Here is a 16,525-nt window from a genome sequence, read left to right on the forward strand (position 1 = left end):
CCTCTATGATTCAGACACCAATGGGCGGCAGAAATCAGCTAGTTATGTATGTATGTCCGTGGCTCTGTACTCGATATCAGAGCGGTTATAATGGCGTGAAGTCAGCTGTGAGCTGGCTAGTTTTTCAGGGGTAGATCAGGGATTGTGAGATTCTTTGCAAAACACCTCATATCCTGTCAAAATGAAAGGGTTAGCAGAGTAAATAAACAGATGATATCACGGTACCTCTCTAGGAGTATTTTGGATATCTGTAGGCCAGGAACCAGGACGCCTGGAGCTCTTCCATGTTCAAAGGGCTAGAGATCAAATGCCTGGCCTAAAGTAACTGCTTTAGCGAAGGAGAGGCATGTCCAGTCTCTATTCTTTTGAGAAATCTTCCTCAGAACCTAAGACTTGAGCCTAGAGAACCCTATGCAAAGGCTAAGCTTATTCCAAAGGAGCCAGAGGATGGTAAAACGGTGTTTTTGGGCGTATTTCCTGTGTCCAATCTTCACCTCTGCTGTCTCTTCAAGCCGCTGTTGGTCATCATTGGCGGCGACAAAATATACTTTGCTTCCATATTTGCCTACGTCAACGACTTCGGCTGGACGTTTGGAACGCGCGCACACACAAACCTCGGCACTCACTCACAGCCATGGCGAGAAACGAACTCCCCCTCCCCCGTCTTAAATGCCGCTGGAGAGCTATCTGATGAAGGAAAGGAGCTGTAAGCAGTATAACAGGTTGATGTGGCAGTAGATAGACCAGCTAGACCTAAGCAAATGACACTCGCTCCACCTAAAGTGGACATCTCGTAGCCCCTTCTCTTTAGCCGCGCCTGCTGCAAGTTCATGCACGCCCCCCAAGCAGCAGCGCGGCCGGGAGGCCTCCAGAGACACTCTCTTGACCCCAAGAATTCGCCTGTCCTCAGGTATATGGCGACCTGCACGCACATCCCGGAGCAGACGCCCCAGTTCCGGTGCTAGGGCTCGCCGGCGCCGCAAATGTAAGTGACGTTGCCACTGCAGGCGAGGTATCTTCCGCCGCCCTTCACTCGCCCTTCTGCGCCAAACGGCCTTCACAGAGAGGATAGTGGTAGCCAGAAGTCATGGTTATTACTCTCTATGCGTGTCACAGCCTCATCATGGAGGAATCTGGCAGTAAAAGAGGGGGAGAGGAGAGATGGGTGGCCGCGAAATTCAGGGGGCTGGTAAAGGAGGACATCTAAAGAGTCACAGCCAGAGTTCCAAACTCTCCAGCGCTGAGTTCCAGATACCAGACTTCCGACTCCCTCCCCCTCCTCTTCTTCCTCCTCCTCTTCTTCTTCTGCTGCTTCTTCTTCCTCTTCCTGTTCCTTTTCCTCCTGTTCACCAACCGCCTTTGCATCTTCAACCTCTCTTGTCCCCCCCTTGGGAGAGTAAACAGGTATGTACTCTCTTCCTCAACTCGCAGCCATCACATTTTACCTCATAACTGATAAAACGACGTATTTGCCACAGAAAAAGGGCAAATACAGCACAGTTCTACCGGCTCAAGGAACAGGGATATCTCAAAATGGCCTCTCCTTTAATCATGAAGTCGGCCGCTCCCACAGCAAATCTATCACCTGAGATCACCAGAGAACCAGCAAAAAAGAAACAAAAAGTGGTTCCAGGGCTGGAACCCGGGTACTTTGTCTCACAGAAGTCGTTCACCTCCGAGTATTTCCCCTTGGAGGGCCCTATAGGGTATGGGGGGGAAATTCCTAGCACTATTCCCCTAGCAGTAGTGATCTGGAGAGACTACTGCAATGGCACAAAGAAGACCCTGAACCCCATCGAACTCGACATGTACAGCGGCGAGCCTGGCATCCAATTCGAGTATAAACGCCTTAACGAGATGATTTTCAACTTCCCCAAGGATTTGCCTGAAAAGTTCACCGATGCTTTTGGGGAATTGGCAGCCGCTCGTGTCCGCTACTTTGCAACACATGAGGTTTACAGGAAAGAAAAGACTGCTCTGACAGAGTCATTTGCTATTGCCCAGCAACTCAACGATAAACGACGGGATATCCGCTCCAATCCGGGTCATTATGAGCCGCATGCCGCAGAGAAGACCATTCTTGCACTGAAAGGGTGTGTTGCAGAAGGCAAGCATCAACAAGAGCAGTATAAAAAAAGAGCAGATTCCCTCAAATTTTTTGCCGAGAAATTCATCGAAGCAAAGAAAAAGGCAGCGCCCTTCAGGGATCAACTCCAGAAATTTTATGACGATATCGAAGAAGCCCACAGTAAGGCGAAGGAAGCCGAAGCCAAGAGACTCGAACAAGAGAAGGCCGAGAAAGAAAAGAGCCAGAAAGCAAAAGCTGAAAAGGAGAAATTGGCCAAGCAGAAACGTTCCAAGGACAGGGTCATGAAGGAGAGACGCCAAAGGACCGATGCAGCTACGAAAGCACGTTTGGACCATGACGCCAGAGCTTGGGCCGAGTATCTGGCAAGGAGCGAGCGCATGCGGAACGGAGCCAATGATGCTGCTAAACAACACGGTGGAAAGCAGGTCAACCTTGGATAAATGAGTCCCCAGCTTCCCCCAACACACACAATAAAAAAAAAAAAAAAAGAAGGATTTGACACCGAAGTCACAACACGGAGTCAGGTATGCAGGTAAATTTTTTCATTTTGTGGGAAAGCACTGGATCTCATTTGGCGTTGGTTTTGCATTGATTCAATTGGGGATATGGAAATGGAGAAAGATTGACAAAAGGAAAAGAAAAAGGGAGAAAAAAATAATAAAAAAAGTAAACGTCGGACAGGGAGAGGAAAATTGACATTGATTGATCTTGTTGTTAAGCTGTGTACATTAGACGTCTTCCATGAGGAAATGAAAGCTGTTTTGATGCATATGGTATGTTGCCTCTCTCTGACGTTCAGCCCCGATATCTTGACGTCTTCAGCCAACTATCGCCAAAACCTTGGATGGAAGCTTGTCCGTCACGTGATCAACACTTTCCTACAAATTACATTGGGCAGCACAACGCAGCAACGCAACGAGCCAAGGTCTATGTATCTACGTACATGGATAGTGCATGCAGGATTAGCTGCGCCCTGTCAAGGATCTGCCTTCTGCCAGCCAAATATCGTCGTCGGCGTTTCCAAAAAATACGAAGAAGTCGCCTTTGAGTCACGAAAACACGTGACCTTCTTATATAATCTAACTGACTATTGGCTAGGAGCACGGCGCTAAACCCAAAAAGGGAACATGCCAGAACACGAACTTTTTCCGCTTTGATGACGTCGAAAACGACAAGGCGGACGACGATCGACGATCGACGATCAACGCGCAGGAAGGGCTCTATATAGAACTGTCCTCTGTTGCCTGGGCCAGGATGGCTCTCCTCTTCTCTCGCAACCTCAGATATATGTGAGCAGGTCCTGAAGGCCATAGTGTTAGTTATCCGCAGCTAGTTCATCCATCATGGTCAAGGTCGCGATCGCAGGAGGCTCTAGTCCGACGCTGGGCCATTCGGTTGTTTCAGCCCTTTTGGCAACGAACGGCCGTCATACGCCAGTTATTCTCTCGAGGAAGCGAGAAGGCGGCTCCCCGGCGTCTAGCACGGCGGCTTGGGTGGTTTCTGGGTCGTCTGCTACTGCCGAAGTAGAAACTCGGTACGTCGACTACGAGTCCAAGGACTCGCTGGTAGCGGCCCTGCATGATATCGACACTGTCATTAGTGTGCTCCTTATCCATGACACAGACACGTTCGTCAATACCCAGATCAGACTGCTGCATGCCGCCGAGGCCGCTGGGTGCCGACGCTTTGCACCGTCCGAGTTCTCTGGCGGACACAAGTTGCACTTCTTAGTCGACTTTGAGAGAGAGGCCAAGCTTCCCGTGTGGGAGGCTGTGCTCCAATCCAACATCGACGCCGCCCTCTTTGCGAACGGGATGTTCATGAATTACCTTGGAATCGGCAGTCCTGAGAAAGACGGTAATCGGGCAGAGGCGCTGGCGGGCTTTGCTGAGGGGCCGTTATTGTTTAACTTGGTTGAGGGCTGGGTTGAGGTGCCTGTGGTCGTGTGTGAGGGTGGCAGCGTACCACCACCAGCCGCTATAACCATGACCAACATCCGCGACATTGGCAGGTTCATCGCAGCGGCTATCGACCTGGAGGAGCCCTGGGGAAAACGAGAGCTTGGGATGGCCGGTTCAACTCTTCAGTTCGACGAGATTGTGAGCCTGATCGAAAAGTATACAGGCCGCACGATGGAGGTACGCCCGTTCACCAAGAAACAGGTCGAAGAGCGGCTTGCCAGCCCTGCGGAAGGGGTTTCAGGGATCATTGAGAAGTTGGAGTGTCAGTTGAAGAAAGTGTGTTGCGATGGTGGCATCACTGTCCAGCCAACGCTCAACCGCCTCTGCCCGGATGTAAAGCCCATGACTGTCGAGGAGTTTCTCAAGAGGTACTGGGCGGAACCATCCGGACCCACCGCTGATGCATGAACGATACATAAACTTGAAGCTAGAAGGGGTGAAATTTGCTCTCTCTGCTCGCTTATGTAGGTGGGCAAATGAAAAAAAGTAGGTAGCATCTCAGAATGGAATCGTGACCTCTGGCGCATGTAACACCTCGTATACAATCTAGATCAAAGACACGGGAGGAGCAGTAACCTGATCAGTGGTTTGATATCAAGGTTAAATCTGGGGAATAGCTTCCGTTCCTCACCACCTGCCAATAGCTGACTAAAACTCGCTAACTACTCCTTTGTAACAGACTCTTGCTCCAGCGGCGAATGTACAGGGACCTTTTGATATCGATGTCAACAAACACCAACGGCCTCTCTGGCCCCGTCCAGCAGCCTGTCTGAGATTCTCGCCAGCTCTCTCGACCGGGAGGAGGCACTGTTTCTCCTGAGATGCCCTCCAGCAGTGGGGTTTGAAACCTAGACACACTTCAGGATCCCTTGAGCCGTTGCAGGCCAAGCGGTAATAAATAACTAGTTAGTGAGAGCATCCATCTACGAGGTCACCGCGATGCCATGTGGGCAGACATCCTAGCGAGATCCGCCACCATTCAGGGTTACATGCCCAGCCGAGCAGATGCCACTGCATGTATATCTTGTATTTGGCCCAGCAGCCTGACGAAAACGGCAGCATGCTTGTCTCGCGCTGTCTGTGTGCAGTTAACTAGCCATCATCTGATATCGCTGGCTGATGTCCCGGGATGCTTAACTAGTTAACTAGTTAACTAGTTAGCTACCTTGTTCAATACTGCAGGGAATGGAGAGAATCGCCACTGACCCTCACAGGCTGCCTTTTCGCCTAAGAGATATCGGCTCGACTAATTACCTACCTCTGGGACTGGCATCTGGCCCATATGTTTAATTTCCGGAGAGCTATTTAACCATCTCACTCGCGCGATAAAGAAATTCTTAATTTGCGGGTGTGGAGGTCATCCTTCGCGATGGATGAAGGGAGGGTTGCACGCAGGAAAAAGCAACGACTGCATCGACAACCACAAGCTGTCCTCCGCCTTGACCAGCAAGAGTGAAGCCCTCGCTGCTGCTCACCCTCGATAGCCAGTCAGCGTCGCAGGTTCTGTGGCGATCTACCTGTGAATTGAGCAGGCAGAGGCTGGTTTTTGCCGGGAGTCAGTAAAAGGATATAAATCTGGCCGTCCTCCCCGTCTGCTCCCTGGTTCTTGTTTACAATCACTTACATTCCTTTGCACCTCCTCACTCCTCACTCGCTCTCTCTTTTTCTCTTCCTCTCTCTCGTCCGCTCTGTCAAACAAGAACTACAACTGAATAACTACATTGGCCGGAGAACGATGCGTTTCGCCAAAGCTCTGGCCATCACGGCCGTGCTGCTGTCTGGCGTCGTTGAAGCCACCTCTGATGCCGTTATTGAGGAAGCCCTGAAAGCCCCTACTATCAACCCGCTACCAGGACCGGTAACCTGGTACCTTCACGCCGACGAAGGCCGCAAGTACCTCGCTCCATTTGTCTCATACCATGGACCGCACAAGAGTGGCATTAGGGATGCATGGGAGAGATGCTACAGCACTATTCGTCGCCTCAAATGGTATCCGCAAGCACTCGAGGGCCCCATCCCCAAGTTCGACCCGTTCCCTGACCAGTCCTCCAAGCCCAAAGAAAAGAGACAAAATGCTCCTCCCGGTGCCATGATCAGAAGGGTTAGAGTCAAGGTCAAGGATGTCGATGCAAAGCTGGCTCATAAAGTAGATGAATCCTACAGCTTGACGGTTAGCGCAAAGTCCGAGGCCATCGAAATTGAGGCCCAAACTCCCTGGGGAGCTCGCCATGCATTCACCACTCTACAGCAGATTGTCGTTTACGACGAAAAGAGCCAGCGGTTTTACATCGAGAGGCCTTTCACCATTAGTGAAGGTCCTCTGTACCCAATCCGGGGCATCCTGCTCGATTCTGGCCGTAACTTCATCTCCCCAAGTAAAATCAAGGAGCAGCTCGATGCCATGGCTCTGTCAAAGCTAAACGTCCTCCACTGGCACATCACTGACACCCAGTCCTGGCCCCTTCAGGTCAACACTTATCCTCAGATGACCGAGGATGCCTATTCAAAGAGGATGGTCTATTCCCACGCGACTATCAAGGAGATCATCGAGTATGCTAGACAACGTGGAATCCGTGTCATCCCTGAGATCGACACACCCAGTCACTCTTCCTCTGGCTGGAAACGGATTGATCCTGATTTGGTGGCTTGTGGAAATTCTTGGTGGTCCAACGATTTCTTCCCACACCACACTGCTCTCGAGCCCAACCCAGGACAGCTTGACATAGCCTATAACAAGACTTACGAGGTGCTCGAGAATCTTTACAAAGAAGTTTCTAGCCTCTTTGAGGACGAATTCCATCATCTCGGTGGTGATGAACTGCAGCCGAACTGCTACAAATTCAGCAAACATGTCACCAAATGGCTTGCCGAACATCCAGATATGACCTTGAATGACTTGCTTCAGGAATATGTTGACAGGACCCTCCCGGCTCTCGACAAGATCAAACACCGCCGTTTCATCTACTGGGAAGACATGCTCCTCTCTGAGCAAATCCACGCGGAGAGGATTCCAAGGAACGTTGTCCTGCAGACCTGGAATGGAGGGCTCGACAACATCAAAAAGCTTACCTCCAACGGCTATGATGTTATCGTCTCTTCTGCTGATTTCTTCTACCTCGACTGCGGTAATGGTGGCTGGGTCAGCAATGACCCCAGATACAACGTCATGAGAAATCCCACTCCCGGAACGCCCAACTTCAACTACGGCGGCGACGGCGGCTCTTGGTGTGCTCCGTACAAGACCTGGCAACGTATCTACGATTACGATTTCGCCTCTGAACTTACCGGTCCGGAGAAGGAGCATATTCTAGGCGGTATCGCTCCCCTCTGGTCAGAGCAGATAGATGATGCTAACATCACTCCCAAATTCTGGCCCCGCGCTGCTGCTCTTGCCGAACTGCTCTGGTCCGGCAACCGTGACAAAGAGGGCAAGAAGCGAACGTATCTTATGACTGCCCGTATAAACAACTTCAGGGAATACCTTACTGCCAACGGTATTGGTGCCGCACCACTACAGCCCAGATACTGTCTTAAGCATCCGCATCACTGCGATCTTTACAGTGACCCGAACGCAGTTCTTGGTTAGAGAATTGCAATCTGTCTTGGGAGAAAATAAAAAATAAAAAATTAATAACTGATATGCAATCATTAGCTTAGTTAGCTTCTTGTTAATTAGTTTTATATTCGCATATTATTAGCGTTTTTTAATTTTATCTATAGCCGCCTTCTTGCGGCTGTTCTTTATTTCTGCCCTGCACGGCTTGTATAACTAATGATTGCGTCCCATCGGTTTTACTGGTATAACTCTCTATCCTTATCAACGTTTAACTAAACTTCAATGGTTTACTACTCTAATGCAAATCCAGGCTCAAGCTAATATCGGCCATCCATGTGGTAATTGCAGCACAAACATCATCTACATCAAGGACAACTCAACGGAACACGGAATGAAATTAACGATTAAATATAGCCATAGTAAATCAGGGGAAAGAAGAAGAAAGATTAAAAGGAGAATACCATGCGGAGCCAATGAGGCTGTTGCTTGCCAGATACACTAGGTAGCGCTGGGAAAGAGAAATGCAGGTGTAAGAAGTATTAAAACAAAGGAAAGTATATTCAATAGAGGGCTCGGGCATTGGTATCAAAAAGAGGGGGGGAACATTCAAGAATTATCCAACATGTAGAAGGGAATAAAAACATTCATCCAAATAAAATGTCATATCTTACATGAATGTAAGAGGTAAAAGGGGTTGAAGGAATAAATGGCAATGGCCGACTGCCAGAAAAATGAAAAAATAAAAGGGGAGAAGGGGAATATGAGGAGTGTAGTTGAGGAGTGACGTCAAATATGGGTGATTGAATGCAGCCGAGTTGGGATCAGAATATGGATATGAAGGATAGCGAGGGCTGGGAGGGTATATACGTTCAGGGATGCGCCGTATGAGCCTATTCTTCCTTTACTGCTCCGCCCATTGCGCCACCTTCTCGGAAGTTGGCACGGCTGGCCTTTCGACCGGACTTCAAAAGGCTGAGCCGTCTCATGACGGAGTCCCGCACTGCAGATGCGCTCATGTTGCTACTTCCGCCCGAATTGTTCGTTAATGGGCTAATTGGGGAGTGCTGGCCTCCTGAACGAGCGGATATACCCGTTCGATTGCTGCCGTTGGTCGACGGTCGAGTCTGGGGGATAGTTGAGTAAGTAGTTCCATTCTGTTTGCGAGCAGCCTTCGCCCTTTCGATGATCCGCTGTTGTGTCGTTTTGATGTCTTCCGTGGACGGGGTTGTTGTACAATTGGGCCTTGCTTCAGTAGCGTTGCCGTTATTACTACTAGTGGTACTACCGTTTCCGAACCAGCTGCGGCGTTTCTGTGAGCCATCTGTCTTGCTCTGGGCTGAAAGACTGCCTTTTCTTTCATTCATATCCGCTTTGTTGCTGGCCGAGGTAGGGGCTCTCAGTGGCTCGTTTACCATCGTGGTACCGTTGAGCTTCATTCCTTCGCTGATGGATTGATTTCTCAGGCTGCTATTGGACCTTATTGTTTCCTGGGTAATGGTCGTGACAGAGTTAGAAGGCCCATGATGCGAACGTCTGAACGGGTTAAGGCTTAAGCGACGGCTTGGAGCCTCGGATACTGCGTTGGACAGAGATCTTGAAAGTGAGGGCTTGGGTGGTGGACCATCATTTTGGATATCTTGTACTCGAGGGGCCTGGGTATTTGCAAAAGGATCAAATCGATTGAAGGTGGGAAGGTTGTCTTCTTGGAATTGCCCGGCTACAGGTATGAAGGTTGCAAGCTCGTGGGAGAAGATAGATTCAAATTGACGAACAAGCTCTATCTGGTCGGATTGATACGATGGTCGAAGGTTGAATAGCATGAGGCAACGCTTGATCGCTACAGCATGCTCTATCAAAGCAGTTGCAAGGGCGTTTCTTAGAGGGTGGTTGGGGTGTACTGGCCCATCTACGTCGCCATTCTCAGTTGGTACATCCATATCATAATCCTCTTGAAGGAATTGACGGTAGAGTGCAGCACAAGTGGACGGTTGGGCTTCAACATCAACAAGCTGTCGAATAAGTTCAGCTACTGCTGAGAGATTCGCATCCGGGTTCAACGTGGCTCTCCTTTCAAGAATTATAAGTTCCTGGGTCTTGCGCCATGTCCTTTCTATAGCAGTTTGCAAGGGCGTCAGAGAAACTTCGTCAGTTGCAACTATCTCACTGCGCCTAAGAATGTTGGGAAACGGTTCTGCGACAGTATAGATAGTCTTCTCGACCCATTGTTTCTTAACATTGTTTCCATTCAAGTGTTTCTTAGACGTAACTGAAAATTGCGCAGGTACAGACGTCAAGAGGTGGTCTCTAACGGACTGGGGGACCTTGGTTCGTTGATAGACTGGATGGTTCATGTCGCGGTGAATGCTAACGGCGGATACCCGAAGGAACTGGCCCTCTAAATCTTCAATCTCTCCAGATGTAATAAGTTGAGCGGCCGGGTATTCTTTCTGCAGTCGGTCGGTAAAGCTGGCCAATCGATCTGTCGGATGTCCTTCGAAGATATATTGCTTATCCCTTACAGTAGCCGGGAACCCAAGACCCTTGAAAGTGACACGGAAGTATCTCGCGACCTGGATATCATCTCTGACAATGGAGTCATAGATTCTAGCCATAGATGTCTGCGTTCTTGAAAGTTTGGCAAAGTCTAGGGTGGTATGCTCATACTGGTCTGCAAGTTCCCGATAACATGCAAGAGCATGTGCCCAGGCCTTCCCGTCTTCGAAATGCTGAATGATCTGGAAATACAAGGCTTCCTTTCGATCGAAGGCACTTTGTTCTGGGAACTCGGGAATCGCAAGAGCCGGAAGCAACTGTGAGGAATCCCAATTATAGAGGTCGGCATGGAATTGAAGTGCAAGGCCGGCTTCGGTGAAATTCCGGGCCGCAACCTGCCCCTTAGCAAGCTCATGCACGTAACGAATGAAGATATCCTCCTTGTCCATGTCCTTCATGAACTCCATTAGCTTCAAGGTATTCAAACTCTCAGAAATATTACCGGAGTGTGCAGCGGCCAGGAGATCTAGCAGTTCATCAACAGTAGCAACCAGTTCCTTCAATGCCACCATGAGCTCGGGGTCGAGAGTCTCGGATTTTGAGTCAAAGAGTTCCATCAACTCAGTCATGAACAGCTTCTGGGTGATGCTTTCGGAGAAGTTCCTTGTCTTGAAGGTTTCATCTAGGCTGGATATTATCTCAGCTTCTATCATGGCCAGGTCTTCGTTCAATTGCCATTCGCTGACAAGCATGGTCTGCAATATTTCAACAGCAACCCGTCGAGGTCCCTCATGGACGCTCAAACAAAGCTCGATAATCGGAGGCACGAGGCTAGGAACATATTGAACTTGGTATCCTCCAAGCCTATCCAAACCAAACCGGTCACGCTCTTCAGGGGTAGTCTCCCAACCAATGGCCTTCCAAGTGGTACGCAAAAGCTCAGCGCCATGTTCACGGACATCGCCAGCGATTTTCCACACAGCACGTCGCTTTTGCTCAGGGAAGGTTTCCAGAGCAAGAGCGTCACTTGATACCAACTTCAAAATTGTAGCGAAAAACAGTCTCCACAATTCCATGTCGAAAGTATCAGCTTCCTCAACAGGCGGGAGGAACGATTTGATAAGCATTGCTGACCAATGTTCCAAGCTCTTCACCACGGAGCGATGGTGATATATGCGCAAACTTAACCAAGATGCAGGGTAGGGAACGCAGTCGAGAATTGATATGTGAGTCGTGAATGCGCGGGATAAGAAGATAGCCATCTCGTCTTGTTCCATAACTAACTCCACTGGGTTCGGTATAGCGGACAACGCAGCAGTGAGAGCGGAAAGTTCAACAAGAGCCTCGTCGAATTTCTGGCTTGTCTTCGACTGTTTTAGCTGGAATGGGAAGGATTTGCTGAATAGGAGGGAAAGCCAGTTCGACTCTTCAACACCATCGGCTGCGATAGCACAGTAAGATGCCACGACTTTGGGCATGTACTCGAAAAGCTCTGGCTCCGGATGCTTCAGCTGCTCTGCAATGATAGACGAGCATAGTCGGACCTGATCTCTGTATTGGTCTGTAACTTCTGACACGGCTCCCCAGTAAGGATCAAGCCATTCGGCACACCGAGCATAGAGCATCTTCCGCTCCTTCTGCTCGGTAAATAGAGAAAGCTGGAAGTAGTTCTGGATAAGAACAAGCTTATAGAGAATAAGCATGCCTTTAACGTCCTTGCAAGAGTCCATAAAGCTCAAGGCAATGTCGATGATTTCATCCTTGGTAAGCGCACTGGATAGCTCTGGTAGCCAGGTATGGAAATGTTGGACAACGAGGGTCTTGCTTCCAACGAGTATCGGGGCAGGATTTTGCATCAATGCTTCGACGGACTTGAAGATGAAGGTCAAGTCACGGTTGAAGGTTGATTGGATGTTTGTAATGCCAATACCTTCTTCCTTTGCCTTTTGCTGTTCTCGGGCATTGATTATGAATTTGAGTATATGTCTTCCGACCTTGAAAGCGGCACGGAGATTACGGGATTGTTGGGAGTCCGGGGTGGCCTGTAGTAGACGGCAATAGCTTCTTATCAAGCATGGAGTAGCAAAGGGGAAGTTGAACTGTTCCTTGGCATATTGATCAACCAACGGTCCAAGGTTAAAGCGACGGTCATGGAGGATTCCAAGTACAGTGACGATGTCGGTAAACACAAGGTCCTCGAACTCGTCATGCCCCGAGTGTTCGACGATTATACCGAACAACGCATCGAAGACGTTGCTTAACTGCTTGACTATCTCGATCTCGGGGACGAAGACAAGCCTCCGCAGAAGCTCCAGAAGCTCCGAGGCAGGCTTCTCCTTCCAGTTGAGAAGCCCGAGCATGACTTGATCCTGGGAATATTCAGTGCTGCATAGATCAGTTTCTACTATTAAGGTTGCCATAGGTCCGGTCACGGCTTCGTCCTTGGTGCATTCATTTTTCCCGAGGGCACTCCAGGGCAGGGATAGATAGGCTCCTTTTCCGTTTTCAATGCTGGAAGTGGATTTATCATATGCATGGAGTAAGAGAGAATGAGGTCCGTCACGGATAAATGCTTGCTGGTCCCAGAGAGGCATCCAGCTTAGTGCGAACGGGAACTCCGGGGCATCTGCTATGCTCATAATCAGGTGGGATCCGGGTACCTGGTCGGCCGGGATGCTCAGGCGGATAGTCTGATTCCAGCTAGAAAGCCTCTCGGTGACGGTAGTTCTCCAGGCAATGACGGGGGTAGCGTTAGATGAAGGACAGATGCATTTTTCCACCCTGGCGCCTGCGGAATTGCGGACTTCGAGGGTTAGTTGTATGTTTCGGAGACCAGTCGACTGTGGCACAGGGACCTGGCCGTGGACTGGGTGCGAGAGGAGAGCATCCCGTGAGATGTTCGCTCGTGAGAGGGTAACGTATATATCTGACCTTGGCTTCGTTGGCGCCCCAGGAAAGCCTATCCTTCTGGTCTGAGTAACGCTGTGGAGGAGAGTAGGGTTCTTTTTGACTAGGGCGTCTGCATCTGTGCTGGTGAATGGATACAGGTGAGTGTGTAGCCTAGCAGCTTGGTATGACCGGGTATACCTTCCGGTTGGACTGTAAATTAGGCTGCGGATGATCTCATGGAAACCGTCTGTGTTTGCGTCTTCTTCTTCATTTTCATTCAGGGGCGACCAGATGGTGAACACCTGCTCGGTAGACTTGCCGGCCTTGACTAAGGGGCCGACTTCAATTGCTCCTACACCAATCATACGACAGACGGGGTCTTTCTTCTTTGGGGGAGCCGCAGTCTGTTTCTCCTTATCCGTCCCGTCGCTGGATCGAGGTGGAGCGTTATTAGTAGCCTCCTTTGCTGCCGGATCTACGGGCTGTCCACCTTTGCTACCCTTAGGCCCCCACATCATGCTCCTTCTACCCCGTAAGCTGCCCTTGCCTGCATTGCTAAACTGGGCTCCAGCTCTGCTAGTGCTGGAGCCGGAGGAGGAGTGGGATTTGCTGAGGAATGGCACGGTTCGAGGTGCCTCCCAGCTGAGGACCTTGACGACGAGGAACAGTTTTGAATCTGCGCCTGATATTTCTCCTATGTCTGCCGCACTTAGCTCGGTAAACAGGGTCTTTAATTTCCCGCTGACAGCAAGGGAGGAGAAACTCTCTGCAGAGGGGACATCTAAGGCATATGTTTCGGATAGGGGCTTGACATCGCCGGCCGGAGACTGTAAGCACAGGCTGACTGCAAGAACAATTGGGCTCGAGATGGTGCCGGTGACCGCATCGAGCTCGAAGAGAAGATGGTGGAGGGAGACAGTATCAGACGGATGCGTTATCTTGCCGTCAAGCATGCTCATTTCGGACTGGAGCTTGGTCAGTTCGATGGCTGAATCGTCTCCGGTCAGCAGCCGGCCACGCTGAGCAGGATCGCGGACGATGACATCCCCGCTCAGCATCTTGTTCCCTCGAACCAGGTTCCAAACGGTTTCTTCGCGTAGCGTCTTTCTCTCCTGGGCGGTCAGGACATTGTGTAGAAGCTGCCGCCGAGCGAGGTCGAGTTCGAGGACAATGTTGGACATGCTCTCCAGAGTAGCGTACTGTCTGCCGAGCAGCAGCCCATGGATGTTTGTTGAGTGCCATTCACGTAGACAGGAAGCAATCTCGTCGACCAGCGGCTCAGACATCGAGGTAGGCGTCTCATCCCCTATCTTGAGCATTGGCACAGGGGCCGCGGGCTTTGCGTCGGCGGAGTTCCGCCGCGGAGGAGGAGCATGAGGAGGAGGAGGAACAGGAGGAGTGGGGGTCGGAGTGAGGGAGGCCACGGCTGCCGCCTGCATGGACATGCCCGACCGTCGCTTGGTCGCATCTTCTTCCAGCTTGAGGATGGTCAGCGGCGACAGTTTGCGAGCGGTCTTGACCTCCGGAGCCAGGCCGCGGGAGGTCGGCTTGATGTCTCCTGGCTGGCCATTCTCCGGAGACGCAGCGGCAATTGAACGCGAGTCGCCGTTGACCACGACGCCCGGGCTGTCCCGCGGCCGGTCGTTTGCCTCGTCTGCGTCTCCGAGCACTTCTCGCACCTCGACGCAGTTCTTGGGAAATATGCCGGAGAAGACGCGGGCCTCCAGCGTCTGTCCGCGAACGCTCGTCAGGCCGGCCAGCAGCGAGGGCGGCGCGACCAGGTACCCGCGATACCACTCGCCGCTGGCACCGCCCTGTTCGATTATGTAGAGCTCATCTCCGAGCTCGAGAGGAAGGTCTGCGGGCGACGACGGCTGGAAGGGATAGACCGCAACGGCGAACGCAATGCGAGGTAGGGGTTTCCAGGGCATCCTGGGGGGAGGAGGAGGAGGGAGACCGACGCCCGTTTCAGGAGAGCACAACGAGCCGGATAGGACGTACTTAGTTGTCGAGCAGGAGAGCGAAGAAAAAGACGTAAAAGAAGAATAAGAAGAAGAGAAGAAGAAAAGAAAAGAAATCTCCTGGAAAAGGGCGGCCGGGGGGTCGACTCTTGACTGCCGCCGGCGCAGGGGCTGGAAGACGTTCAGTCCAGGGATATTTTTTTTTTTGGATGTATCGCGAGAGAGAGCGAGGGTAGCCTTCAGTTCACCTGCGGGCGCCGAGAACACCTGGTCAGCTCGATATGCATGTACGTTAGACACCTATACAGCAGATATGGCAGAGAGAGGCGCCGCGGAGGCCCTGGCTATCTATCCCGCCGTCCGTCGCCTGGCCGCGCTGTCGTTTGCTTGAGTAGATGCGGGTTGTGGGAGTGACTTGACTTGCATCTGCGTCTCGTCGGTGCTCTCGGTCCAATGCGACTTGTTTCCGTGAGACGAAGACGAAGAAGAAGACGAAGAAGAAGAAGAAGAAGAAGAAGAAGAAGAAGAAGAAGAAGAAGAAGAAGAGCGAGAGTCTGCGGCGCCGCTGCTGTCTGTTTGTTTTTCCTTTCTTCTTCCTCTCTCTCTCTCTCGTCTCTGCCGTGTCTCTCGTCGTTGGTCGTTCGTGGTTTTTGTTGTAGGCTTTTTTTTTTTTTTTTTTGGTCTTTTTCTCGTTTCTTTTTATAGTTGACTTAACTACGGGGTCGAAAAAAAAGGTACCAAAAGTGCTAGTTATTTATTATTAGTGACAAGCCTAGTTAGAGGAAGACAAGGGGATGCTGGGAGGAAAGGAAGACAGAGAAGAAGATGATGATGAAGAAGAAAAAGAAGAAGAAGAAGATGGCGGCTTGCTGGGATCGCGGCCGAACTGCAGGCAACGAGGACTGCCGACGAACGACCCCCACAAGCCGGGACAGGCAGCGATGCGATTGAACCCCTGAATTCCGATCCCGGGGGAGCCTGCAGAAGGAGGATACGAGAGACGTTCGAAGAGCGAAGACCAGAGGGCCAGACAGACAGGGAGAGAAGACGGCGGTAGTAGTGGTGGTGGTACGGGGGCTGCAGTGATGCCGCCGTCTTAAGGGGGGATGAAGGGATGGACAGCCAGCATCGAGCATCTCGATCGATCTCGAGACAGCGATATCTATTATTACTTCATAGATGCTATATACAGGGAAGTTCTCATCATGCCAAGGACAGTCAAAAGAAAAAAAAAAAAACAAGGGAGAGTAAGAAGAATAGAGATGGCAGTCAAGATGCAAAAGGAAGAAAGGGTATCATTTTGCGCCTCCCTCCCCCCCCCCCCCCTCTGAATAATAATAGATAGCCCCGGGTAGATACTTCGTTAGCAAGATAGAAGAAGAGAGAAAGATAGACGGAAAGCAAAGGTGTCTTTTATCCGGCCCATGAGATCACATCACAGCGAGCAAAGGCAGATAGAGTAAAGGGGATTTTCTGTGCGACGGATGAGCTTCCCCTTCTGTCCTCGTCTCACGGCGGGAGAAAGGGGTCACGGTAGCACGGCAGGTTTGTTGACACCGCCAGCCAGACCGTCGAG

The 16,525-nt window shown here is 50.8% G+C and overlaps 7 protein-coding genes across 7 annotated transcripts; 5 read left to right on the forward strand and 2 right to left on the reverse strand.

Moving 5' to 3' along the window:
• Positions 1-181: 181 nt before the first annotated feature.
• On the forward strand, positions 182-710 carry ARB_01349 (uncharacterized protein; the record flags this gene model as incomplete). Its single annotated transcript, XM_003012344.1, has 2 exons — positions 182-198; positions 335-710. 2 exons carry the CDS (start codon positions 182-184, stop codon positions 708-710), a joined length of 393 nt encoding a protein of 130 aa, XP_003012390.1.
• Positions 711-1,057: 347 nt separating this feature from the next.
• Positions 1,058-1,450, reverse strand: ARB_01350 (uncharacterized protein; the record flags this gene model as incomplete). Its single annotated transcript, XM_003012345.1, has 2 exons — positions 1,058-1,376; positions 1,446-1,450. 2 exons carry the CDS (start codon positions 1,448-1,450, stop codon positions 1,058-1,060), a joined length of 324 nt encoding a protein of 107 aa, XP_003012391.1.
• An 83-nt stretch (positions 1,451-1,533) lies between these two features.
• On the forward strand, positions 1,534-2,529 carry ARB_01351 (uncharacterized protein; the record flags this gene model as incomplete). The annotated part of the gene is made up of 1 exon (XM_003012346.1): positions 1,534-2,529. One exon carries the CDS (start codon positions 1,534-1,536, stop codon positions 2,527-2,529), a length of 996 nt encoding a protein of 331 aa, XP_003012392.1.
• Positions 2,530-2,838: 309 nt separating this feature from the next.
• On the forward strand, positions 2,839-4,458 carry ARB_01352 (isoflavone reductase family protein; the record flags this gene model as incomplete). Its single annotated transcript, XM_003012347.1, has 3 exons — positions 2,839-3,150; positions 3,188-3,378; positions 3,465-4,458. 3 exons carry the CDS (start codon positions 2,839-2,841, stop codon positions 4,456-4,458), a joined length of 1,497 nt encoding a protein of 498 aa, XP_003012393.1.
• A 1,327-nt stretch (positions 4,459-5,785) lies between these two features.
• Positions 5,786-7,636, forward strand: ARB_01353 (beta-N-hexosaminidase, putative; the record flags this gene model as incomplete). The annotated part of the gene is made up of 1 exon (XM_003012348.1): positions 5,786-7,636. One exon carries the CDS (start codon positions 5,786-5,788, stop codon positions 7,634-7,636), a length of 1,851 nt encoding a protein of 616 aa, XP_003012394.1.
• Positions 7,637-8,496: 860 nt separating this feature from the next.
• ARB_01354 (uncharacterized protein) lies at positions 8,497-14,919 on the reverse strand (the record flags this gene model as incomplete). Its single annotated transcript, XM_003012349.1, has 1 exon — positions 8,497-14,919. The coding sequence occupies one exon, from the start codon at positions 14,917-14,919 to the stop codon at positions 8,497-8,499; it is 6,423 nt and encodes a 2,140-aa protein (XP_003012395.1).
• Positions 14,920-15,230: 311 nt separating this feature from the next.
• Positions 15,231-15,908, forward strand: ARB_01355 (uncharacterized protein; the record flags this gene model as incomplete). The annotated part of the gene is made up of 3 exons (XM_003012350.1): positions 15,231-15,236; positions 15,429-15,588; positions 15,730-15,908. The coding sequence occupies 3 exons, from the start codon at positions 15,231-15,233 to the stop codon at positions 15,906-15,908; spliced, it is 345 nt and encodes a 114-aa protein (XP_003012396.1).
• Between the last annotated feature and the right edge of the window lie 617 nt (positions 15,909-16,525).

The sequence above is a fragment of the Trichophyton benhamiae genome (assembly GCF_000151125.1).
Source record: "Trichophyton benhamiae CBS 112371 chromosome Unknown Abenha-G-c-208f01.r1, whole genome shotgun sequence".
Classification (NCBI taxonomy): domain Eukaryota; kingdom Fungi; phylum Ascomycota; class Eurotiomycetes; order Onygenales; family Arthrodermataceae; genus Trichophyton; species Trichophyton benhamiae.